General features: G+C 42.0%; 1 protein-coding gene across 4 annotated transcripts in view; it reads right to left on the bottom strand.

The window, feature by feature from the left end:
- The window catches only part of NHSL1 (NHS like 1), a 221,241-nt gene that overhangs the window by 121,280 nt on the left and 80,376 nt on the right, over positions 1-19,585 (bottom strand). For 2 of the 4 annotated variants that reach the window (XM_026504892.4, XM_026504893.4), the window contains exon 1: positions 5,461-19,524. The exons of the other annotated variants lie outside the window; for them this stretch is intronic. In XM_026504892.4, the coding sequence (XP_026360677.2) occupies positions 5,461-5,653 (193 nt within the window). In that variant the 5' untranslated portion in view covers positions 5,654-19,524. Of the gene's footprint in view, positions 1-5,460; positions 19,525-19,585 lie in introns of those variants that run through there. 4 annotated transcript variants of the gene reach the window in all.

The following is a 19,585-nucleotide window of genomic DNA, read 5'->3' as shown; positions in this document are numbered from 1 at the left end:
CAGGCAGAGGTGGGGACTGGAGCATGGTGGCACAGGGCATGGGAGATACACCGCAGCATGGTGAAAGGGCATTGCATCCACTTGCTACCTGGGGAGTTAGAAAGGGCAGGGGATGGGGAGGAGTCAGAGGGGCAGGCTTCAGGCTACTTAAGTGAGATAGGCTTCATTTTGTAGGCAATGGGGAACAACACAAGAGTGACCCAATTATATTTGTGTTTGGGGAAGATGACTCTGATTACAGTGTAGACTCAAGGATGGCTCAAAGGGAGACAAGAGTGAAGATAACAAGAAAGAGCAGACCACTCAGAAGGCCACTCAGAATGTGAGGTAAGAGCAGAGGAAGGCCTGAACTACAGTTTGGATGGATAAGAACGTGCAGACACGATAGACCTGGAGGAGATAAAACTGATAAGACTGGAGTTAACTGAAGTATTTCATACGAAATCATGTCATTAAAAAAAAATAAAACCCTTTATTTAAAGCTTTGATGGAAAATATGACGGTTAAACCAAAAACCCTTGAAATTACATACAAATGTAAGACATTCTAAAACAATTGCAAGAGACTTATAAAAATTAACCTTAATTAACGTGCAGGGTCTTTTGAAATTATTTTAAAAACAACTGTTTGAAAAGAACAATCTCAAAAAAGTTTTCAAAACTGAGTAAAGACATTTCCATGAAGAACATACATTACTAACTTCTAAATGAATGCTCTGACAATATGTTACTTCTTTTAATACTCTATTTCTAGTAATCTAAATAAGTGTCTTTATCAAAATAAATCCACAAACTTTTTAAGACAAGTGAAGGAAGGATATTAGATAAAAACATCATTTCAACAGAACTTTATCAATTTAATAACAAGATCATTTTGCAATAAAACAAGGCATTGAAACAACAGAAATTCCCATCTTCAAAAGAAAAAATAATCAAAGGTCAATAAAGGGCAGTTTCAATGAACCAGATAAAATATTAAGTGGCACTCACTGTTTGCCTCTTTCACAGAATGTCAGCTTCAGTAAAAAGTAAGAAAGAAAACATTACATTCACTGCACCGAGAATATTCTTCTCATCCCTTTTATTAAGACTCCAAGATAAACTCCATTTAGCTCTTTTTCCAATGTACATGGTGACCGTCCGAGTAAATATTACTTATTTATCTAGTTTTACTCTCAAATTCAGGGGGGCTACTTTAGCAATATTTGCCACTACTTTTTAGGTTTCTTTAATGTCATGAAGAAAATGCCCTTAAATCCCAACAATTTTAAAGATTTTATGATCAGAAATAAATCACAGCTATTTACATGGAAACAGGATCTCGACCTCGTGGCTTTTGGTCTTTTATGCCATTTTTTCTCCATTGTAACATCCGAGATCATTGCTAATCTAATTATGCACAAGGGTCCTGTTTTCTGCAACTGTTTTACTAGGGAGGACACTGGGATGAAATTAGTTTAGATACAGCCAACTCCCACACTCAACAATTGATTATCTAATGTATGGATTATTCATTACGCTTAATACCTAATAAGGCCGTTCTCTGGTCATTTTTTGCAGTTCCTGGGACGGAAAAGAACTGAAATTCAAATGATTCAAATCTGATAATGTTATTAGCACATATGATAAAAGTCCTGAAGAAGAGAATGAAAGTATTGTTTAAATCGAGGTTTTGCATGTCAATTACCCTCTCTATGCGCTGACCTGCCAATACCAGGATCATCAATCATGCCTCTGCCCCACTGAACAGAGCCAGAGATACAACAAAACATGCTCTGCTCCCTGAGAGGCTACCCCATTATTATTCCACCTCTTTTGGTTTTATTTGACAAGAGAAGGGTAAGTGAGCAAGATGGGGGAGCACAGAATAAATACTAGTCATTAGTTTCCCTTGAGAACCTTCCACAGTGCTGGAAACAAAGCAGGAGCTCATTAAATGTTGTGCAAATCAATGCTAACAGCCAGAAGACCATGCAAAACATGAAAATGCCCAAGATAAAGTTTCTTTATCTGGACCTTCTCATCTAAGCCATTCATTTTACACTTTTCACAATTATCCTGCATTTCCCCTATAATTCCCCCTTTGATGTCCTATCTGCTTCTCCATTTAAGTACGAACTCCATGACTTCCCAGGCTGTGTGCTATATTTCTTTGTGCACATAATACTAAAAATTCCTTCAATAAATGCTCTCACAACTCAATGTGAAAAGCTACATACTGTCTCACCTACAACTGACTTCTACTTTTTTACTACGTAGACATCTAATAAAACAACTCATGATTCACTAAATTTAGACTCAAGAGGATACTGATTCACACCCTTGATTTTTATGGCTAATTAAGTCAAAACATCATCTGCTATTATAATGGGTCATATCCCACTAAGAATGTAAGAACTGATAATTGCTGTTACTTAATTCGCTTTTACCTTCCTCAGTACAAATGTCAATAGTTTTGAAGTTTTGGAACTTGCCAGCTGCTGGAGCAAAAGAAAACATGCAGGTGCTTACTTGCGATTGCTTTGGACATACCAGTATGTATCTTCTGGTTACTTTTTAGGCTCAGGAAAAGTCGTCTAATCGGAAGGATGCCTATTAATAGCATCTAATCTTATAAAAAACATTCTTCAAGAATTTTCAAGCACTGTAGTTTTATCCTTAGTTTCTTGAGTATATGTGACAACATTAAACTGCAAGCCTATAGGTTTGTGTCTTGATAGACATCCATACAGGTAACTACTTAAAAACTTTATTCTGATGGCCCTAACAAGCAATCCAGTATGGAGATTCACTATAAAAGAGCTTCTAAGAACTGTTTTATAAAATGAGCATGCATACAACATACTATCCACAGGACAGTAAGGATTCAGTGGGCTAATTACGAAAAGCAATGTGACGGGGAGACGGTGGGTGGGGAGTAGGCAAGCACCCTGGGCTTGCAGCAACTGCTGGATGGAAGGGAGAAAGGCGTAAGGCTGCAGAACCGGACACCCCAGCAGCCAGAGATCCCATGGAGGGTGGGGGGAGGACACAGGACACAACCCTGAAGCAAGGTTGACTTGTTAAGCTACACTGCCCTACCTCTAGCTCTCACTCCTTGGTGGTGGTGTATGTGGGGGGGGGGGGAGGCAGGACAGCAGGTTTTTAGAAACCTATGTAGATTAAAAAGTGTTACTATAAGGGAGGCAAGTTGGGGAGCAGGCTGAAGGGAAGTATGTGGTCTCAAACGTATGTGGTGGGGGCAGGCAGATCTAAAGTAAAAGAAAGATGCTATACACTTCCCATCAGACGGACATGTCTTCAATGCATATTTATTTGCAACCAAATCCTAACATGGCCATTTGGCATTCTTAGTGCTGACTGATAATCCCTGCTAGACTTTCAGCTTACATGATACTCCTAAGAAAAAAACTCCAAACTTGCATAATTTTTGTGAAAAATGGATCCTCTTTTGATCTGGAAGTGTAAACAAATGTCACTCCTGTATTTCTCCAAAGGGAAGAACTACGTGAAATAAAGATCAACTGTCAACGATATGCCCCTGGGGTAGTATGTCAAAGCTGGGAGCCAATTTTCTTTTGTAAGTCAAATGCAAAAATTTTCTTCTACAGGCAGCTTTTTTAAGGATTTCCCCCTGACTCCCTTTGTCAAAAATGGTAATATTACCCATGGCCAATTATTTCTAAGAACCATATAAATTTATACACTGTATTATGCCTCCATTTCTCTTGATGGGGCTACTGTATCCCCTATTACATTAAGGGATAAAGGGCACAATCTTTAGTATTGTTGCATAAACAAGTCCTCTCTCCCTTTATAAGTCACCCCTCTTCTCTACAATAACCTCATTATTCTTCACAAGTCAAGTGTACAGTATTTGCTTCATTTCCCAGCTAAAACTAACACATGCATATTCGCAGTCTCTTTCCCTTTAATGTTCGTTTAGATGGAGTACCTCCGACAGAAATCCTAAAGCCATATGGTCACATGTATACAGTCGTTAATGGAAACCTGACAGTGGTGGATCTAAAACAAAACAAGTCATAAAAGAACAACCTCTGGCAAAGGCCAACGGAATCAAAACTACACCCTCTGACAACCACAGCACTACTGTAACCGCCCTTCAAACATTTTTGCCTCAAACATTACAACCTACCCATTGACCAAAACCACAGCTTATTCCTGATTTAGAAGAGCAAAGTCTGTGGACTTACTAAACCGCACAACTGCAGCCAGAAAGCACGATGCCTCTTCTCTGCATGCCAACTGCACCACACCTGAACTTAAAAACCTGCACCCCTCAGCTCAGTAGCAGCGGACCACTGGTGACCCCCTTCCTGACATAATAAACAACTGACATCTTCCAAGAGCATTAACTAGTCCATCTCGTGCCACACTTATAGAGAAGACCGAACTGTTTAACACATATTATCCGCGCGGAAGAGCTCCGTTCAGTTCTCACCCCATGGACTAGAAACACTGTACCACTTAATGTACTCTCTCAGCATTCAGCAGTTTTGTTTCCCCAAAGAAGGGAAAGAACAGGTCGCTGAGAGATTCTAGCGAGGTTTCTTTTGGCACAGGAAGAATGTGATAAACAGGGAAAACACAATCACGCGGAATGTCTGGACTAGGTTCCTTTGTAATACTTAAATAGCGCCCCCCTACTGGGTTTTGCCACAGCACCAAATGGGGAAACCATTTTAGAGCTTAATAGTCCAGTCTCTACAGTAAACATTGTAAGGGAGAACTCTGAAATTCTAAATATAAAATATTGGGGTGTGTTAAGAAAGATGGAAATATTTCCCTCTCTCGCGCCAGGACTGGTATTTTTCTTCAGCCCAGGGAAGGCAAAACATGCTAACCCCGAGCACAGAGACCGACACGGGTCTGAAAAGGAACTTGAAAGAAATCCAAAAACTGCTTTTGGCCACAGTATCAAGGGCAAGCCCTTCATGTGCTCCTTTTCCTTGATGTCATTCTACTACCTGTTTAATTCAAGTGTCTGTGTCCTTCATCTACCGTCCGAAAGAAAGACGCAAGAAGACTGTTCATGGTTCCCAAAGTTCTCTCAGTGGACCGTTTCAGTAAAGAGCTCCACGTCCCAACTTCAAGTTGTGAGAGGAGAAGACTGCTTGTATGCGGGTGGTGTACCACTGAACTTTCCACAAGTCACCTGGGTGTGTGGATCTGCTGAGGGGAAGGGTACTGAGGACAACTAACAGCTCTCTCATCCTTCTCAGAAGCACACAACCTCAAGCTGAATCTAGTTGGAAAAGCACTTTTATTTTAGACATGTAAACACATGAATGATGCCGAATTCCAATACAAAAACAAACAAAAAACTCCTAACAGGGCCAAAAAACCATGAAGGGAAATCAGTAACAGAAAACGAATTCTACATCGCAAACTTCTAAGAATGTTCAAATAAAAACAACAACAACAAAAAAAATCAAGTCACCTTTTCTGGGCTGGGTTCTGTAATTCCAGTTTTCATCATCTGCTTCCACCTGCTGCCCACAAACCGAGAGCTCTCCATCACTGCGAAACAGCCTCTTTGTCTGCCTGGACAAGGAGGAGAAATTTATCCAACTCACAGCACGTGAGAGAGACCCTGAATTTGACTTGAGTCTGAAAGAGCCTTCCTTTTTCATCTTCTTTCACACCAACACCGACTACAGACAAAGGACAGCCCAGCAAACAAGAAGCTCGGTTTTACAGTCCTTCCATGGCCTTTACAGGAACCCGCTCCTTCCCACTTATTCATCAGACAATGTTGAGAGTCAGGCACGGCATGATGCAGAAAGACTGCTTCTAGGTCACCCAATTACAAAGAAAAGGAAAATGAGGGGTTAGGAAACAAACAAAAAAAAATTTTTTTTTTATCCTAGCCACATTGTGGCACTTGGTTTGGTATAATTTTAAAAATGAAGCAGGGTGTTCATTTCAGGAACACTTGTCAGGACTTGGAGAAGAACAGAACCAAGGCACTCCGACTCTTTGGTGTGTGCCTAGCACCCCATACTGTAATCCTGCTCCCGTCCCGAGCATCCTTCCCCACAGGGGCAGAGCGCAGCGAGAGCCGCCGTCGCGCAGACAGACGGAAGAACTCCTCCGGCTGGAGAAAAGAGGCTTGGCGTCACCCCGGGCGCCCCGCTCAAACTTCACCCACACAGGTGACTCGGGGGAAATCAAGGAGTTCAGCTCCCTTGTCGCAGCACAGAGCAGAATCAGAAAGCGCCCACTTGCCCTCTTTCCCGTCTGTGAACCGCTCAGGCTCCACAGGACTCTACAAACAATAAAACAGGCTGCGTGGCTAGTGCCTGGATTACAGGGTAAGCGCTCGGGTGAAAGGCGATAGGCTCGCCCCACACCGAAGGCAGCTCATTGGAGACAGAAAACCCCGCCTCCTCGCCACAGGCACCACTTCAGCGGCAGCTCAAACTTCTGAACTCCAGCAAAGCTGGGACATGCAAGTCTGTGCAGAATACAGACTTCTGGAAATTAAAAACAAACAAACAACTTGATTATTAATCATCAGACCACACTTCTGAAGGTAGATTTTGAAAAGGAAGTTTAAAAGAGCATGTAGTTTTATAAACATCGAGCATTCCTTGATTGATCTAGGGATGTCATCATCTAAGAAAATGTATTTCCGAACAGAATTAACCTGACTCAGCTATTCCTTCACTCCCAGCTTTCCGTGAAGGTGAAATGCAGCCATTGTTGCACCTGCCGTGGCCCCTCCCATCTGCCACCAGCAGACAGAGTGTGGGGTGGGGCGGAGGGCCCTCTTCTGCATCCCCACTGGCAGCCCCTACGGGTCATTCCTCTCCAGCTTTGAAAGATCATCCTATCACGGAGAAACATCATCTGAGAGCTATGTTAGCAGCAATTAGCTGCAGGCTCCAGCCCCGAGACTCATAAAACCATTAATCATGGCATGCAACACACCTAGAGCCACATGCTGGAATGCACTGGGCGCAGCATTTCACCCAAGGCCAACATCATTCCATGGTCCTGCGGGCATTAAAAGTCTCTGTAACTTTGCATCACAGAGACTTGGGTCAGGCATCCCCTCCTCAAAGTGTCATTCAGAGTAAGGCTAATGAGCCACGAGTAGAGAACTGGATCCATCTCCCTTTACTCAGCAATGAGCAAACATATTAAAACTAACACTGTGCAACAAAAAATAAACTTTGATTAAAAATTATAAAAGAGGGATTTTGCATCATACATCTACCACTGTTCAGTGAGATTTTAAGGAAAAGGCTCTAAAAGCTTACGAGGACTGAGAACTTTGTAGAAGAAAAACACAGAGCTGTTGCAAAACATTCCTCAGATGGACAGCTCACACTGCCGCGGAAACCGTGACACAGAACAGGCAGTGAGAACTAAGGGCAAAGCTGAAGTAGTCTAGGGAAAACAGATAGAGACTCAGTTTAAGCTAAAAGGGTCCTCAAGAGCTCATGTAGTTTAAACCCCTCAATTCACAGATGAAGAAATTCAGGCCCAGAGAAGGCATATGACATACCCGATATCACACAGAGGAGTCAGGAATGGGACCAGGTCATGTCAGACACCACTGGATTCAAAGTTTTGCCACTTACTGGGGGTGCCACCTACATCACCAAGCACTCTGAGGTATTAAACTGGAATGATACTTCTACTTTGATCACTTCCATGAAGGCAAAAATAATATAATTACGAAGAGCACCAGTGCCTGTAAAAGTTCAAACATCAAATATTCTTCCTTTTTTCCCCAAATATTCTTTCTGAGTCAAAGACACTTTTGAGAATCTCAAAATGTAAAATAAAAAGTTAAAAAAAAAAAGACCACTGTGCCAGAAAATATAAAAACATCCTGAATGCTGCCTTCCATTTCAGAGGTTCAGGGGAACCCCTGACACCCACGTATGCATTCTCTAAGGATCTATGGACCTCCTTGAAAAAGAATACCATTGTTCCCTCGCTGATGTCTCCATCCTACAGCTAGACTTTTAATTTAGGAATACCTAAGCTCTAAAAAAACCCTTGCGCTGTTCTTTGCATTCAGGGAGTACTGTTGAATGCTTTTCCAACCCACCCTCCTTGGAGTGTGTGCACCTACATACACATAGGATAGACAAATAGGTGTCATCAGTAAGCAGCGTGTTTCCCTCCGGTACTTCCTATCCTTACACACATCTGAGAGCAAGCCCAAGAGAGGGGCTGGAGGAACACCCACGGCCAAACAGCCACGATGGCTAACTGGTCTATCCAGGGACTAGATTCACAACTCTCCTTCAAAGTAAGTACACACTTATGCTGGCCTTCCAACTTAATGTATTTCCCATTATTCACGAGACTTATGGAGAGTCTGCACAATAATGAATTCTCTACTGACTAGCTATTCCGCATTTCTGTCATATTGGCCCTTGATCATTAACATCTTCCTTTATGTAAAAGAAGGTCAAATACATTAACTACCTTTACAACTGGACCAGAATTCCTCTATGGCCAAGACAGACGTCATAGTTTAAATTAGCTTTGGGGGTAATATTTAGGTTTTCACTATCCATGTTAGGTATGTACACCCATTAGCTTAGAAAAATCATAAGTGGGCTGCTTGAAAAGCCATTATAGTCATTCAAACGATATTTCTTTAGCAACTACAATGAACCACACATTTTAATCACCCGATCCCAGAGCCACACACAAACCTAGCGCTCCCGGGGACAGGGTCAAGGCTACTCTGTGCCAGGCACTTCACGTAGATCACTGTTAATCTTCACAGTAACCCCGCTGTGGAAAATCCCTGCGAGAGTCTAACCTGTTTCTTCAAATGCAATCGTCAGTGTGATCAAACATCTTCACTTAACTTTTTTCCCCCGTGAAAATCAACAAGCAAATACACTCTTCTCAGACTTCTGAACCAGCCCTGCTGCACGGATTCTGTCTGCATCCCCAACTGTGCGGTGGTTTGTTCACCTCCTCCCTCACTGTCAGGCTGTCAAACTGAAACTTCGGTCATCGCGGTAGGTGCCAGTAACTGCTCCCTGCCTACCCCTTCGCCACCGCCGGGCTTCAGGCATCAAGGAATCAGATAAATCACCTTGCTTCGGAGCGCCTGGGTGGCTCAGTTGTTAAGCGTCTGCCTTCGGCTCAGGGCGTGATCCCGGCGTTCTGGCATCCAGCCCCGCATCAGGCTCTTCTGCTATGAGCCTGCTTCTTCCTCGCCCACTCCCCTGCTGTGTTCCCTCTCTTGCTGTCTCTCTGTCAAATAAGTAAATAAAATCTTTTTAAAAAATCATCTTTCTTCAATATGTGTTTAGTGGCAGTGGATAAGCACCCACAGGACGAAATACAAGGGCTTTCCCACAGCTGCCTCCTGGCCGGCACCCTCGCCCTTGGACTGGTGAGGTGGGCATCCCATGGCTGAAATGGCAGAAGGAGTAGCCTCTGGGTAACAGCCCCCAGGCGGGTCTATACCAGCTTTATGACTCACTGCCTCTTTTGTGTTAAGTTCTTGACACTTCAGGGTGGTGAGAAATCTACCCATCGCTAATGACAAAAGGACAAGGAATTATATTATTCCGGGAATGGCTGAAGTCAGACATTAAAAATGAAAAGTTAACGATAAAAACTGGAAGGCACCAGAACATATTCCTAAAGGAAGTTCTGGGATCATCAACTTCTTTGGGAATTCCTAAGTCAAATATCCATTAATTTGGAAAGATTTACTTATGTTTCTACCAAGAGTCAAATGGATAGACTGAATACATTTGGTAAGCCCTAGCCAAAAGACACAATATTTCCTGTTTCAATATATACTGGGACATCCTTTAAAAGGAGTTTCGTTCAAACGGAAGTCTTCGATTTAGTAAAAATTGTTAAACGTGAGAAGACATAGGATTAGACAGACCCCTCAACCCACCCAGGCATGTAATTGCCCCATTTGCCATCTGTGTAAAATGCCAGCCAAAAGTAGGAACTAATTTCAAGTGCCATCAGTTTTTTGGCCTGAAAGCCCACCAATGAGCACTGTGGCTTTTCATTTCCGTGTGTACTTTTCCTGCCCTGACCCCCACCCTTCAAACCTGGAAGAAGGAATGAGAGAGGCAGAACCCTGAAGTTAGAAACGAGTAGAGACCAGCGTGGGCTGGTGGAGCTGGTGAGGTGGGCTGGTTTGGCTGGGAGTGGGGTGCACACACAGAAGGCCACGAACAGAGACAAAGGTGACATGGCAGTGAGAAGAGTTGCTCGAAACTGGGTCATGTTCTAAAGCAGCCCTGCCCGGGCAGGAGCAGTGAAGTGTAAACCCTATCAGATTACCACATGAATCACCCAGACAACCCACGGGGACCTTTAGCGTCTAGGACAGGGTACAGTAGGTTTTCCAACTGTCGGCTCTTGTAAATAATTTAAAAGTAGATTTAAATGCAAACTTTCTATGAGGTAATTTGTACACACTAATGATGAAAGCTTATCTCAATATCTAGAAGTAAACAATTGGAGCTAGACGTTTGTAATAAGAAAACAAAACAAAACAAAACAAACATATTAGGTCCAGGGCCACAGGGAGCCAACTCCCACAGTACACTAAATCCTCCTTGTCATCCACCTCCCAACCCCTCAGGAATTAAACTGATTTACTCAAGAAGGAAGTCATGGAAGACAAAACCTGGCCAATTACCTATTCAGAGACAATTCAGGGTTCCCTCACCTGCGACTGCTTCAATATTTAAAAGAGAGGAAAGCACTCCCTTTTTATTAAGCTGCAGCTTTAAAAGACAGAATACGTTCCTTTCAGTGCAATGACCGTGTTGGTCTCCTCAAAAGGAAAGATTAATTGCAAACATTTGTAATTATATATCACCAAAGCCTCTATCCCACTTTTCAATGTCTTCGTGTCTGAAAGGGACTCCTGAAATGATCTGAGGCTCGAAGCCTTCACCACATTGTTCCCTGGGGATCACTTGATATGGGAGCAATATGGCAGCACATTACCGCTCTCAGCCCCCTGGGGCGGCGCACGTGGCAAGGGGATAAAGCCCTGGGACAGAAGCCATCACTGACTGATGGATGCCATGGAGTGTCGGAGGCTTGGTGAGTTGATTACCCAGCCCTAACCAAGAAAATGCCCCCATCCAACGGGTTCAGCTAAAAAGGTCCTGTAAAAGTGAGCACCGACATTGAGACTCTTCTCATATAAGAACAAGGATGAACCAACTTTGAGACTAAAATAAAATTCCAAATTAAAAAAAAAGTTTTAAAATCATGATCTCCTTTGTACTTCATGTGCCTTTCCAGTCATCCTTGTAATTATTATTTTTTCTATCTACTCAATCATTTCTTCACAAACTTTGTCATGTACATAAATCACAGATTTTATTAAAATGTAGAGTCTGATTCAGGTGTGGAGCAGGGTTTGGAATTCAGAACTCCTCAAGGGGCCCAGGTGATGCCAGTCCCCAGATCAACTTTGAGTTAGCACAGTACCAGACTGGACTGCCCCCTAGGGGCAGGGATCTCATCTTTTGATCTCCGTGTCTCTAACAGTATCTACACACAGCCAGGAGGAATGAGTGTTGGTGGAAAGAGTGAACAATAGAACCATCTACTCATTTCCATGTACCTCTTTCTTTTGATCTTAACATGCTTCAGGACAAGGAGATAATGACACTTTTATAGCAATCATTATCACTAAATTCCAAAAAGCAAAATTTGTAAGCTGACCAAAAATATATATAATCTGAATTAAAGAGTAATAATACAATTCTATTAGTTAGACTGCTTCACTTTGAGAAGAAAGAGGGTCATTAACTGCAAGGCTCTATGCTTTTCTTACTTTGTTAGGACATTCTGCACTGCTTCCATTCACCAAGACTCCAGAATCCAAAGATGTGGCTCAGAAGCTGGGGCAATCAATAATGAGTCAAATTTAGAAATGCAGCCCACATTCTATCTGATAATCTACACAGATAGGCCAGGACCTCCTGTGTTCCACCATGTGAATTTAGTTGCTCTGTGGCAGTGGAAAATTTTTTTTACATCAGTTTTTCCTGGTATCTGTTTAAGACCAAGAAAAATTTTCCATCAACCTTTAAGTGACCCTCTAAGGATCACTTGGGTTTTTTGTAAAACCATATTCATTGTGGCCCTATATGTCTGGTTTTTCAACAGGCATTTTATCAATTTGGCTACCCTCTATTACACTACCATGACATGTGTTAGACATCACTAATACTTCAGTGATTCCACTGACCCAGACAAATCTTACTTCTAACAATGTGAGAAAATAAAATTAGGTATAAAGTACATAAAAATCATACATTTGTGGTACCCTCTATTCACAAACAGGAAAGAGACAGAAATGCAAATATATAAATACATTTAGGACTATTGCAATTCCCCCCAGCCAACAGTTTTTTAGTATCTCCAGTAGGTAATGCGAAAGAGCCCAGATAAAGGGATCAGTTCAAGTATTTATTGATCTGATCAGCCAGCTAGGCTCATTCTAAAGCACAGAAGATAGAACCGTGTCCTATGGGAATTTAAAGTGTATTCTAGGACACAAGGTATACACATAGCTATTTTTAACTTAATGCAAGAAAGAAAATAAAAAAAGCAAGAAGGGACCTAAGTCAAGTAGGGTCCCTGACAGGGTTCTGCAGGGTGAGAAGTACTCTCAGAAGAACTTCCTGGTGATCAGGGGGTTTGGCCAATCAATGGTGTCTTGGTAAACCATCTGGGGTGAGGGATGTGGGAAGCCCTGATTCACAGTATTTCCATGGGGTAAACATGCCCAACTATGGCCAAATTCAAGCTACCAACAATTTACAACCAGCCTGCTAAAATTCTAAAATTTCACAACAGCCAAAATATGAAGAGAGCCCAGATGTCCATGGATTGATGAATGGATAAAGAAGATATGGTGTATATACTCCGTGGAATATTACTCAGCCATCAAAAAGAACGAAACCTTGCCATTTGCAATGACGTGGCTGGAACTAGAGTGTATTACGCTAAGCGAAATAAGTCAGTCAGAGAAAGACAAATGCCATATGATGTCAACTCATATGTGGAATTTAAGAAACAAAACTGATGAACATAGGGGAAGGGAAGGAAAAATAGAATAAGATAAAAACAGAGAGGGAAGCAAACCATAAGAGACTCTTAACTATAGGAAACAAACTGAGGATTGCTGGAGGGGAGCTGGATGACAGGATGGGATAACTGGTTGATGGGCATTAAGACCAGTAGGCCAGTCCAAGTTTATCTTTCTCACGGCAGTGGCACCAAAGAGCAAAACTCAACTACCCAAACCTCTTCTGCATCAAAGCTGCTAACATTCCATTGGCCAAAGCAAGCCAAATGTGACGGGGCTTGGGGCACAACGATATTCTCCACTCATCTGGGCAAGTCGGGGGGAAGAGACGGATGTTTTTGAATCTTATTTACCATGGGCACCTGCCGGGCAAGTTACCGAGGGTTAAAGACTCCTAAGACACCGTTCCTGACTGCAAGGATTAGATTGTTAGGTGCCCTGCCTAATCTAATGTGTTTCCAAAGTAACCCATAAAGAGAGATGCTGCATTTACCCTATCACATCTGAGTCATTAAAGACTGTAAACTGGAAAAACCAAGCCTTTTGTCATTAAGCGCACAGTACTTGGAATACGGTAACGATTAAATCGATGCTTGTTAAATTAAACTGGTCAATGACATGCCCTTCATCACCATTTTCAACTTTCTCCTGTTAAATGTAGTCCGGTTTCTTTACTGGACTTTCTTTGATATTCTCCCACAAGAAATACTAGATTACATGCAGGGGTCAACAAACTTTTTTGGAAAGAGCCAGACAGTAAACATTTTAGGCTCTGCCTGCTCTATGGTCTCTGTTGCGACTTCTTCATCTGACACTGTAGCAAAAAAGTAGCCAGATGATAAGTAAACAAATCAGGGTGTCTGGGTTTCAGTAAAGCTTTACTTACAAAAATAGGTGGGGTGGCCTGTATTTGGTTCACAGAATATAGTTTAATGACCTTTGATTAGAAAAAGAAGTATAAATGGTGCTCAGAGTTGTGTGGACTACACATAAGTGTTTCCCAAACTGTGTTCCTTAGGACACCTGTATCAGAATCACCATAAATTGGGGTGGGGGAGTGAGGGGACCAGGAGGGCTTGTTAAAAATGCACTTTCCTGGAGTCTGTTTAGTACACACCTCTGGAGAGAACCTGAGAGTCCACATTTAAACAAGCTTCCAAGATGAGTCGTCTGCATATTAAAATTCAAAAATCACTAGTTTTAACACCTAAATTCAACACCTAAATTATACTAAAATATCAAGTAAATATGCAGAGTTTAACTCTCTACTCATAATTTCACTGAAAATGTCTAAACATCACAGATATAATACCAAATGCATACAACATAAACTAGGATCATATACTGAAAATATTATCAGTGGATATTATAAGCAGAATACAGTATAACAGATTGTTTTAATTTTTTTATTTTGGATTTTCTATTTTTCTGTAATATGTATGCTAAACATACACTGTAAACTTTTTTAATTTTATTTTTTTAAGTAATCGCTATATCCAACATGGGACTCGAACTCACAACCCCAAGATCAAGAGTCACAGGCTCCACCGACTGAGCCACCAGGCTCCCCTACACTGTAAAATTTTTCATCATCTAATGCTTAATTTTCACTCAGAGTTATTGTAAACATAGGGAAAAGGAGAGAAATCAGCACAGATGTAATAGTTAGCATTTCACTATTAATTTTGCTTCAGTTTTTAAATAATAAAATGTTAGAGATAAATTTCCCTCCTGTTCCAAGTCTCCCAGTGTAGCCATTATTCTAAATTTGGTTTGTCTCATTCTCAAACATATTTTTCATATTTTTTTCTGAATACCAGTGTATTTGTCAATAAGATATAATACTGTTTTCTCTAAGTTTCATAAATGGTATTATACTGCCCAAGTCATTTTTAAAATTATTTTTGTAAAATAGTTAATATTAAGAACTTTTTCACTCACTCTGCAACTAAAGGAAACATGGTGGTACCTTTTATAAACCAATTTACCTGATCCCTTTCCTACAACCTCATTCAGGTAATTAAAGGAACATTTCACAGCAGGATATATCTAAAAACTGATCGCTAAGTTTCTCTACTTGATGTGCAAATTTGCTTAAGGGCATGGCCTTTTGTGTTTCTGGAATATACTGTGTCTCTTAAAACTTCACTCATTGCCTAAGAATGTTTTCTTAAAAAGCCTAACAAATTTAACCTTTCTGGAACTCATGAAAACATAACAAGCAGAATATAAAGACGGCTTTATCTTGATATGTTTTTCTCTTCAGCTCAACAATTTTTACAGTCATAGCCACTGCCAACTCTCCTGACAGTCATCAAAGTCTCCAAGTAAAAGGGCGATTTAGAGAAGGGGAATCCAATTTGATAATGACTACTTCAGCTGTCCCTGTACAATCACATTTGTCAGTCTTCAGATAATAAACTCATCTTGATAAGGAGAAATTTAGAAAACAAAAGACCTAAAGAACACTTCAGACATTCAGAAATTTTTGGTTGAAACACTTGTTCCCCTGGGTGAAATACGGACAGTTAAGTCAAGAGAACCTTTGTTTCTCTAATACATTACTCGCAGATACGCCATCAAAGAGAACTTCAAAGGATGAAGTCCTTCTACTAAGCAAACACTAGAGCCTTTCCACTGACGGCAGCCTGGAGTGGGCTGACAGACACCAGCAAGCACAAATGAAGGCATTAGAGAGAGTCCCCTCTCAACCGCCCAGCCCCTCCATCGTCCCCCTCAAACATGGCAGACCTGGGCGGTGTGGCCTCAAAAGGCACCCAGATGGGGAATGCCTTCGGTTCTCATTCCTATGCTCAAATCCCTGCAAGCTGGAGATGCCATGGACTCTCTTCAGGCTGTTATGAAAACTGAGTGAAAAAATGCTGACATCATTAGCACTCAGTAATTCTCAGGTTATTTGTAGCAACAAAGAGGTAGCCATTGACCTTATAGGTCATGAAGCAGATACTGCTGGAGGACAAGCGAGGTGACAGGTAAGGCCAGGAGCAGATATTCAAATCGTGCCTGGCACCTGCAGTGAGGGCGCGGGGAGCAGGAATGGAGGGCCCGGCTCCCCTCAGGGAAATAGTTCACTCACACTACGATCTCGAAGGAAAGGACTGAGCGCACCCATCTCACCTGTAATGACAAAACTCTCAAGTCACTGCACTTGTGTCCTGTTCACAGTCATGAGACACATTTCTCTCCCCAAAATGATAAGGAGGCAATGAATGGCTCAAAGAAAAGTGTGAAATCTGACAACCTAAAAGGAATTACAAAAATAGCACAAGTATAGCTACTTACCTCATTGGTAATGACAGTTATTTTAGATGGCTAAAAAAAACAAAACAAAAAAAAGAAATAGAAAATGCTAAATTTTGTCAAACTACCACTCTCTTCTCTCAAAATGTGTTCCAGGCATTTTCTAAAGTTTGCTTTGCTAATAATTTTTCTAGGGGAAAAAAAATGAGCACAGAAGAAAAATACCAGTTACATATAGTTCCATAAAACATACATTGTTGGTTATTGTTGATAAGAAAATTCTTAGCTAAAAGTAAGTTACATTTCACAATAAGAAAAAAAAAAAACCCACGGTCTCAAATAACTTTTAATCTGTCACATAGTTCAATACTACTTATTCAGCACATACAAAATTACAGCAGGTTATAGTCTGCATTTGAGATCAGGTCAAATGATGTCACTTAGGAAAGTGACATCACTTAAGAATTACCCAATTTGGACACCTGGGTGGCTCAGTCAGTTAAGTGTCTGCCTTCGGCTCAGGTCACCATCCCAGGGTCCTGATATCAAGCCTCACATCAGGTTTCCTGCTCAGTGAGGAGCCTGCTTCTCCCTCTCCCTCTGCCACTCCCCCTGCTTGTGCTCTCCCTCTCAGATAAATAAATAAAATCTTAAAAAAAAAAAGAATTACCTAATTAAGAATTAATAAGTATGTCCTCTATAAGATAAGATTACAATGAAGTTTGAGGAAAGATCAAAATCTAATTTACCTAACTAGGAGATGGCCTCATACCAAAGTATGACTAAAGAAATGGATAGTCTAGGGCGACTGGGTGGCTCAGACAGTTAAATGTCTGCCTTTGGCTCAGGTCATGATCCCAGAGTCTGGGATCCAGCCCTATGGTAGGCTCTCTGCTCAGTGGTGAATCTGCTTCTCCCTCTCCCTCTGCCTGCCACTCTATCTGCTTGTGCTTTCTCTCTCTCTCTCTGTCAAATAAATAAATTAAATCTTAAAAAAGAAATCGATAGTCTAATAAAATGTTTTGCCACCAGCCTAGTAAAGGTGGGAGAGAAGGATGCAGACAGAGGGGATAATCCCTAAGTATTTACAGGTGTCCAGGGTCCAGGGCCCAGCACAGTGTACTGCAAGCCCCCAGATGTTTGACGGCCCAGCCCGGCTCAAAGAGACACAAGATAAGTCAGGCCCAACTGACACTGTATTAGTGCCTTCCTTCTCAATCACAGCTTCGCATCAGAAGCATCTTCTAGAAGAGATTCTTATTCAATAGGTCATGTGTAGATTGGGTTTTAGGGTTTCTGTCTGGCACCCTTTTTTTAAGATTTATTTATTTGAAAGAGAGAGAGAACATAAGCCAGGGAGAGAGGCAGAGGGAGAGGGAGAAGTAGACTCCCTGCTGAGCAGGAAGCCCGACCCTGGGGTCATGACCTGAGCCAAAGGCAGATGCTTAACTGATTGAGCCACCCAGGCGCCCCTGTTTGGCACATCTGTTTTTAAAAAGCTTCGTGGTTCATGTAAGGTATTGCCCCCACATCTAATAAAGAATCAATTAATCTTTAAGAAAGTCTATATCTTGTTTATAGATAGAACTAAACTAAATGCTAGTTCTGTTTCAATCAATAATATTTAAAAGAAAATGAAGAAGCCTGCCATTTTTCCAATTCTAATTTTAAAAAGTGTTTAAAAGGTCACTGAACGCAAAGCATGAAATTAGAAATACCCTGACAACATGTTGGTGTCAGTGGTGCCCAGAATATGAAAGCCTGGCACCCAACCAAAGGAGCAGACACTGCCTTCCACAGTCACTAGGAAAACTAAGTCCCACACTTCGTGCTGATTGTTTAAAGTACAGAAGCTTGGGACCAAAGGAGATCTTAGAGATGACCCTGTCACTTTCATTTTGCAGATAAGGAAACAACGAATCCGAGAGGTTGTCTGCCACACTGTGATGCTAGCTCCGTGCCTGTAGGAACGACATCTAAGTGGTTTACATTGTGTGGCCCTGAGCCCTATAGGTTCACCATAACATGCTTAGAAATCATCAGGTGTAGGTCACTGCGCAAGTTGGGACCCAGAGCCAGGCACAATTTAAAATGATGCTGATGATGGTACACTGCGACTATACACTGAAAACCAACCGATTCCAAGAGGTAAAGCAATGTTCCGAGATCAAGCTTCTCCAAAGCTCTGAAACGTGCATCCCATCCGTCTTCACCACTGCCTTGAATCACCAAAATCATTTGTTCATAGAAGAGACATGCAGCATGTAAAAAAAACATTCTGAGATTAACACAGCAAACTAATCGCAAAACACGTTGTTATTAACATTTTAACACCTGGGCTGGAAAAAGCTCTGGAGAAGAGGAAATTAATTGTGTCAGATTTGCAACATTAAGTGTAAAAGGTTTAAATTAGAGCAGATGGCTCAATTAGAAGTAAGGCTTTTTGCTTCATCTACGGTCCATTGAGAATCACATTTGCAGCGCTGCCTTACATATACAGGGGCCATTCTCAAAACATCACATGGTTTGCAGGCAGCCACCAGCAGGTGGCAGCACAGAACAACCCATTTTCCATAACGCCCCAGGCTGTAGAGGCTTGGGTGGATTCAAGGGGAAGCAGGATTTGTCTTTCAACACACGCAAAGACTAGGTTAGGAACCAGCAAAGGAACCTGAAAGTATCTTACAAAATAGAAACAGTCAAGTATCCATTCACCTCAATAACCTACAGTCTAAAATTCAGAAGTGTCTTTTGTACTTCCAGTGCCAGCACTGGTGAGGAGCTAAGAAAGTATTAGGGGCCAGTGTCCAGCCGGTAGCATACCCAGGCACCCAGATCAGTGTTTCTGAAACCTGCTGCTGATCGGCATGACCTGGGGGTGCTTATTAAAATACGGGCCCTGGGACCCCACTCCAGACACACAGAATCTCTGGAGAAAGGGCCAGGGGATCACCCGGGGGGGCCTGTCAGACAAGTTTGCTGCCCAACTACCTACCTGAAGGTCAGGTATTCCACAACCTAACGTGTGGTTATTGTCATAACCCGCCCACAGGTGAGGAATCACTTCCCAAGTTGGTGAGGGAAGCAACAAATGGCGGGCAGGGCTAACAAATCTCTCACTGCCCGGCAACAGGTTAGGAAGGGGCAGCATGGCTGCCAGGCAAGCCCTCCTCCACTGGGGGGGGGGGGGGGCTGCCCCGCCCACCCCTTCCCTGTCCCTCCTGGTCACCTCAAA

Source organism: Ursus arctos, unplaced genomic scaffold (genome assembly GCF_023065955.2).
Source record: "Ursus arctos isolate Adak ecotype North America unplaced genomic scaffold, UrsArc2.0 scaffold_13, whole genome shotgun sequence".
In the NCBI taxonomy this organism is placed as follows: domain Eukaryota; kingdom Metazoa; phylum Chordata; class Mammalia; order Carnivora; family Ursidae; genus Ursus; species Ursus arctos.
The sequence above is the reverse complement of the archived record's forward strand: the minus strand, read 5'-3'. Positions and strand labels throughout refer to the sequence as shown.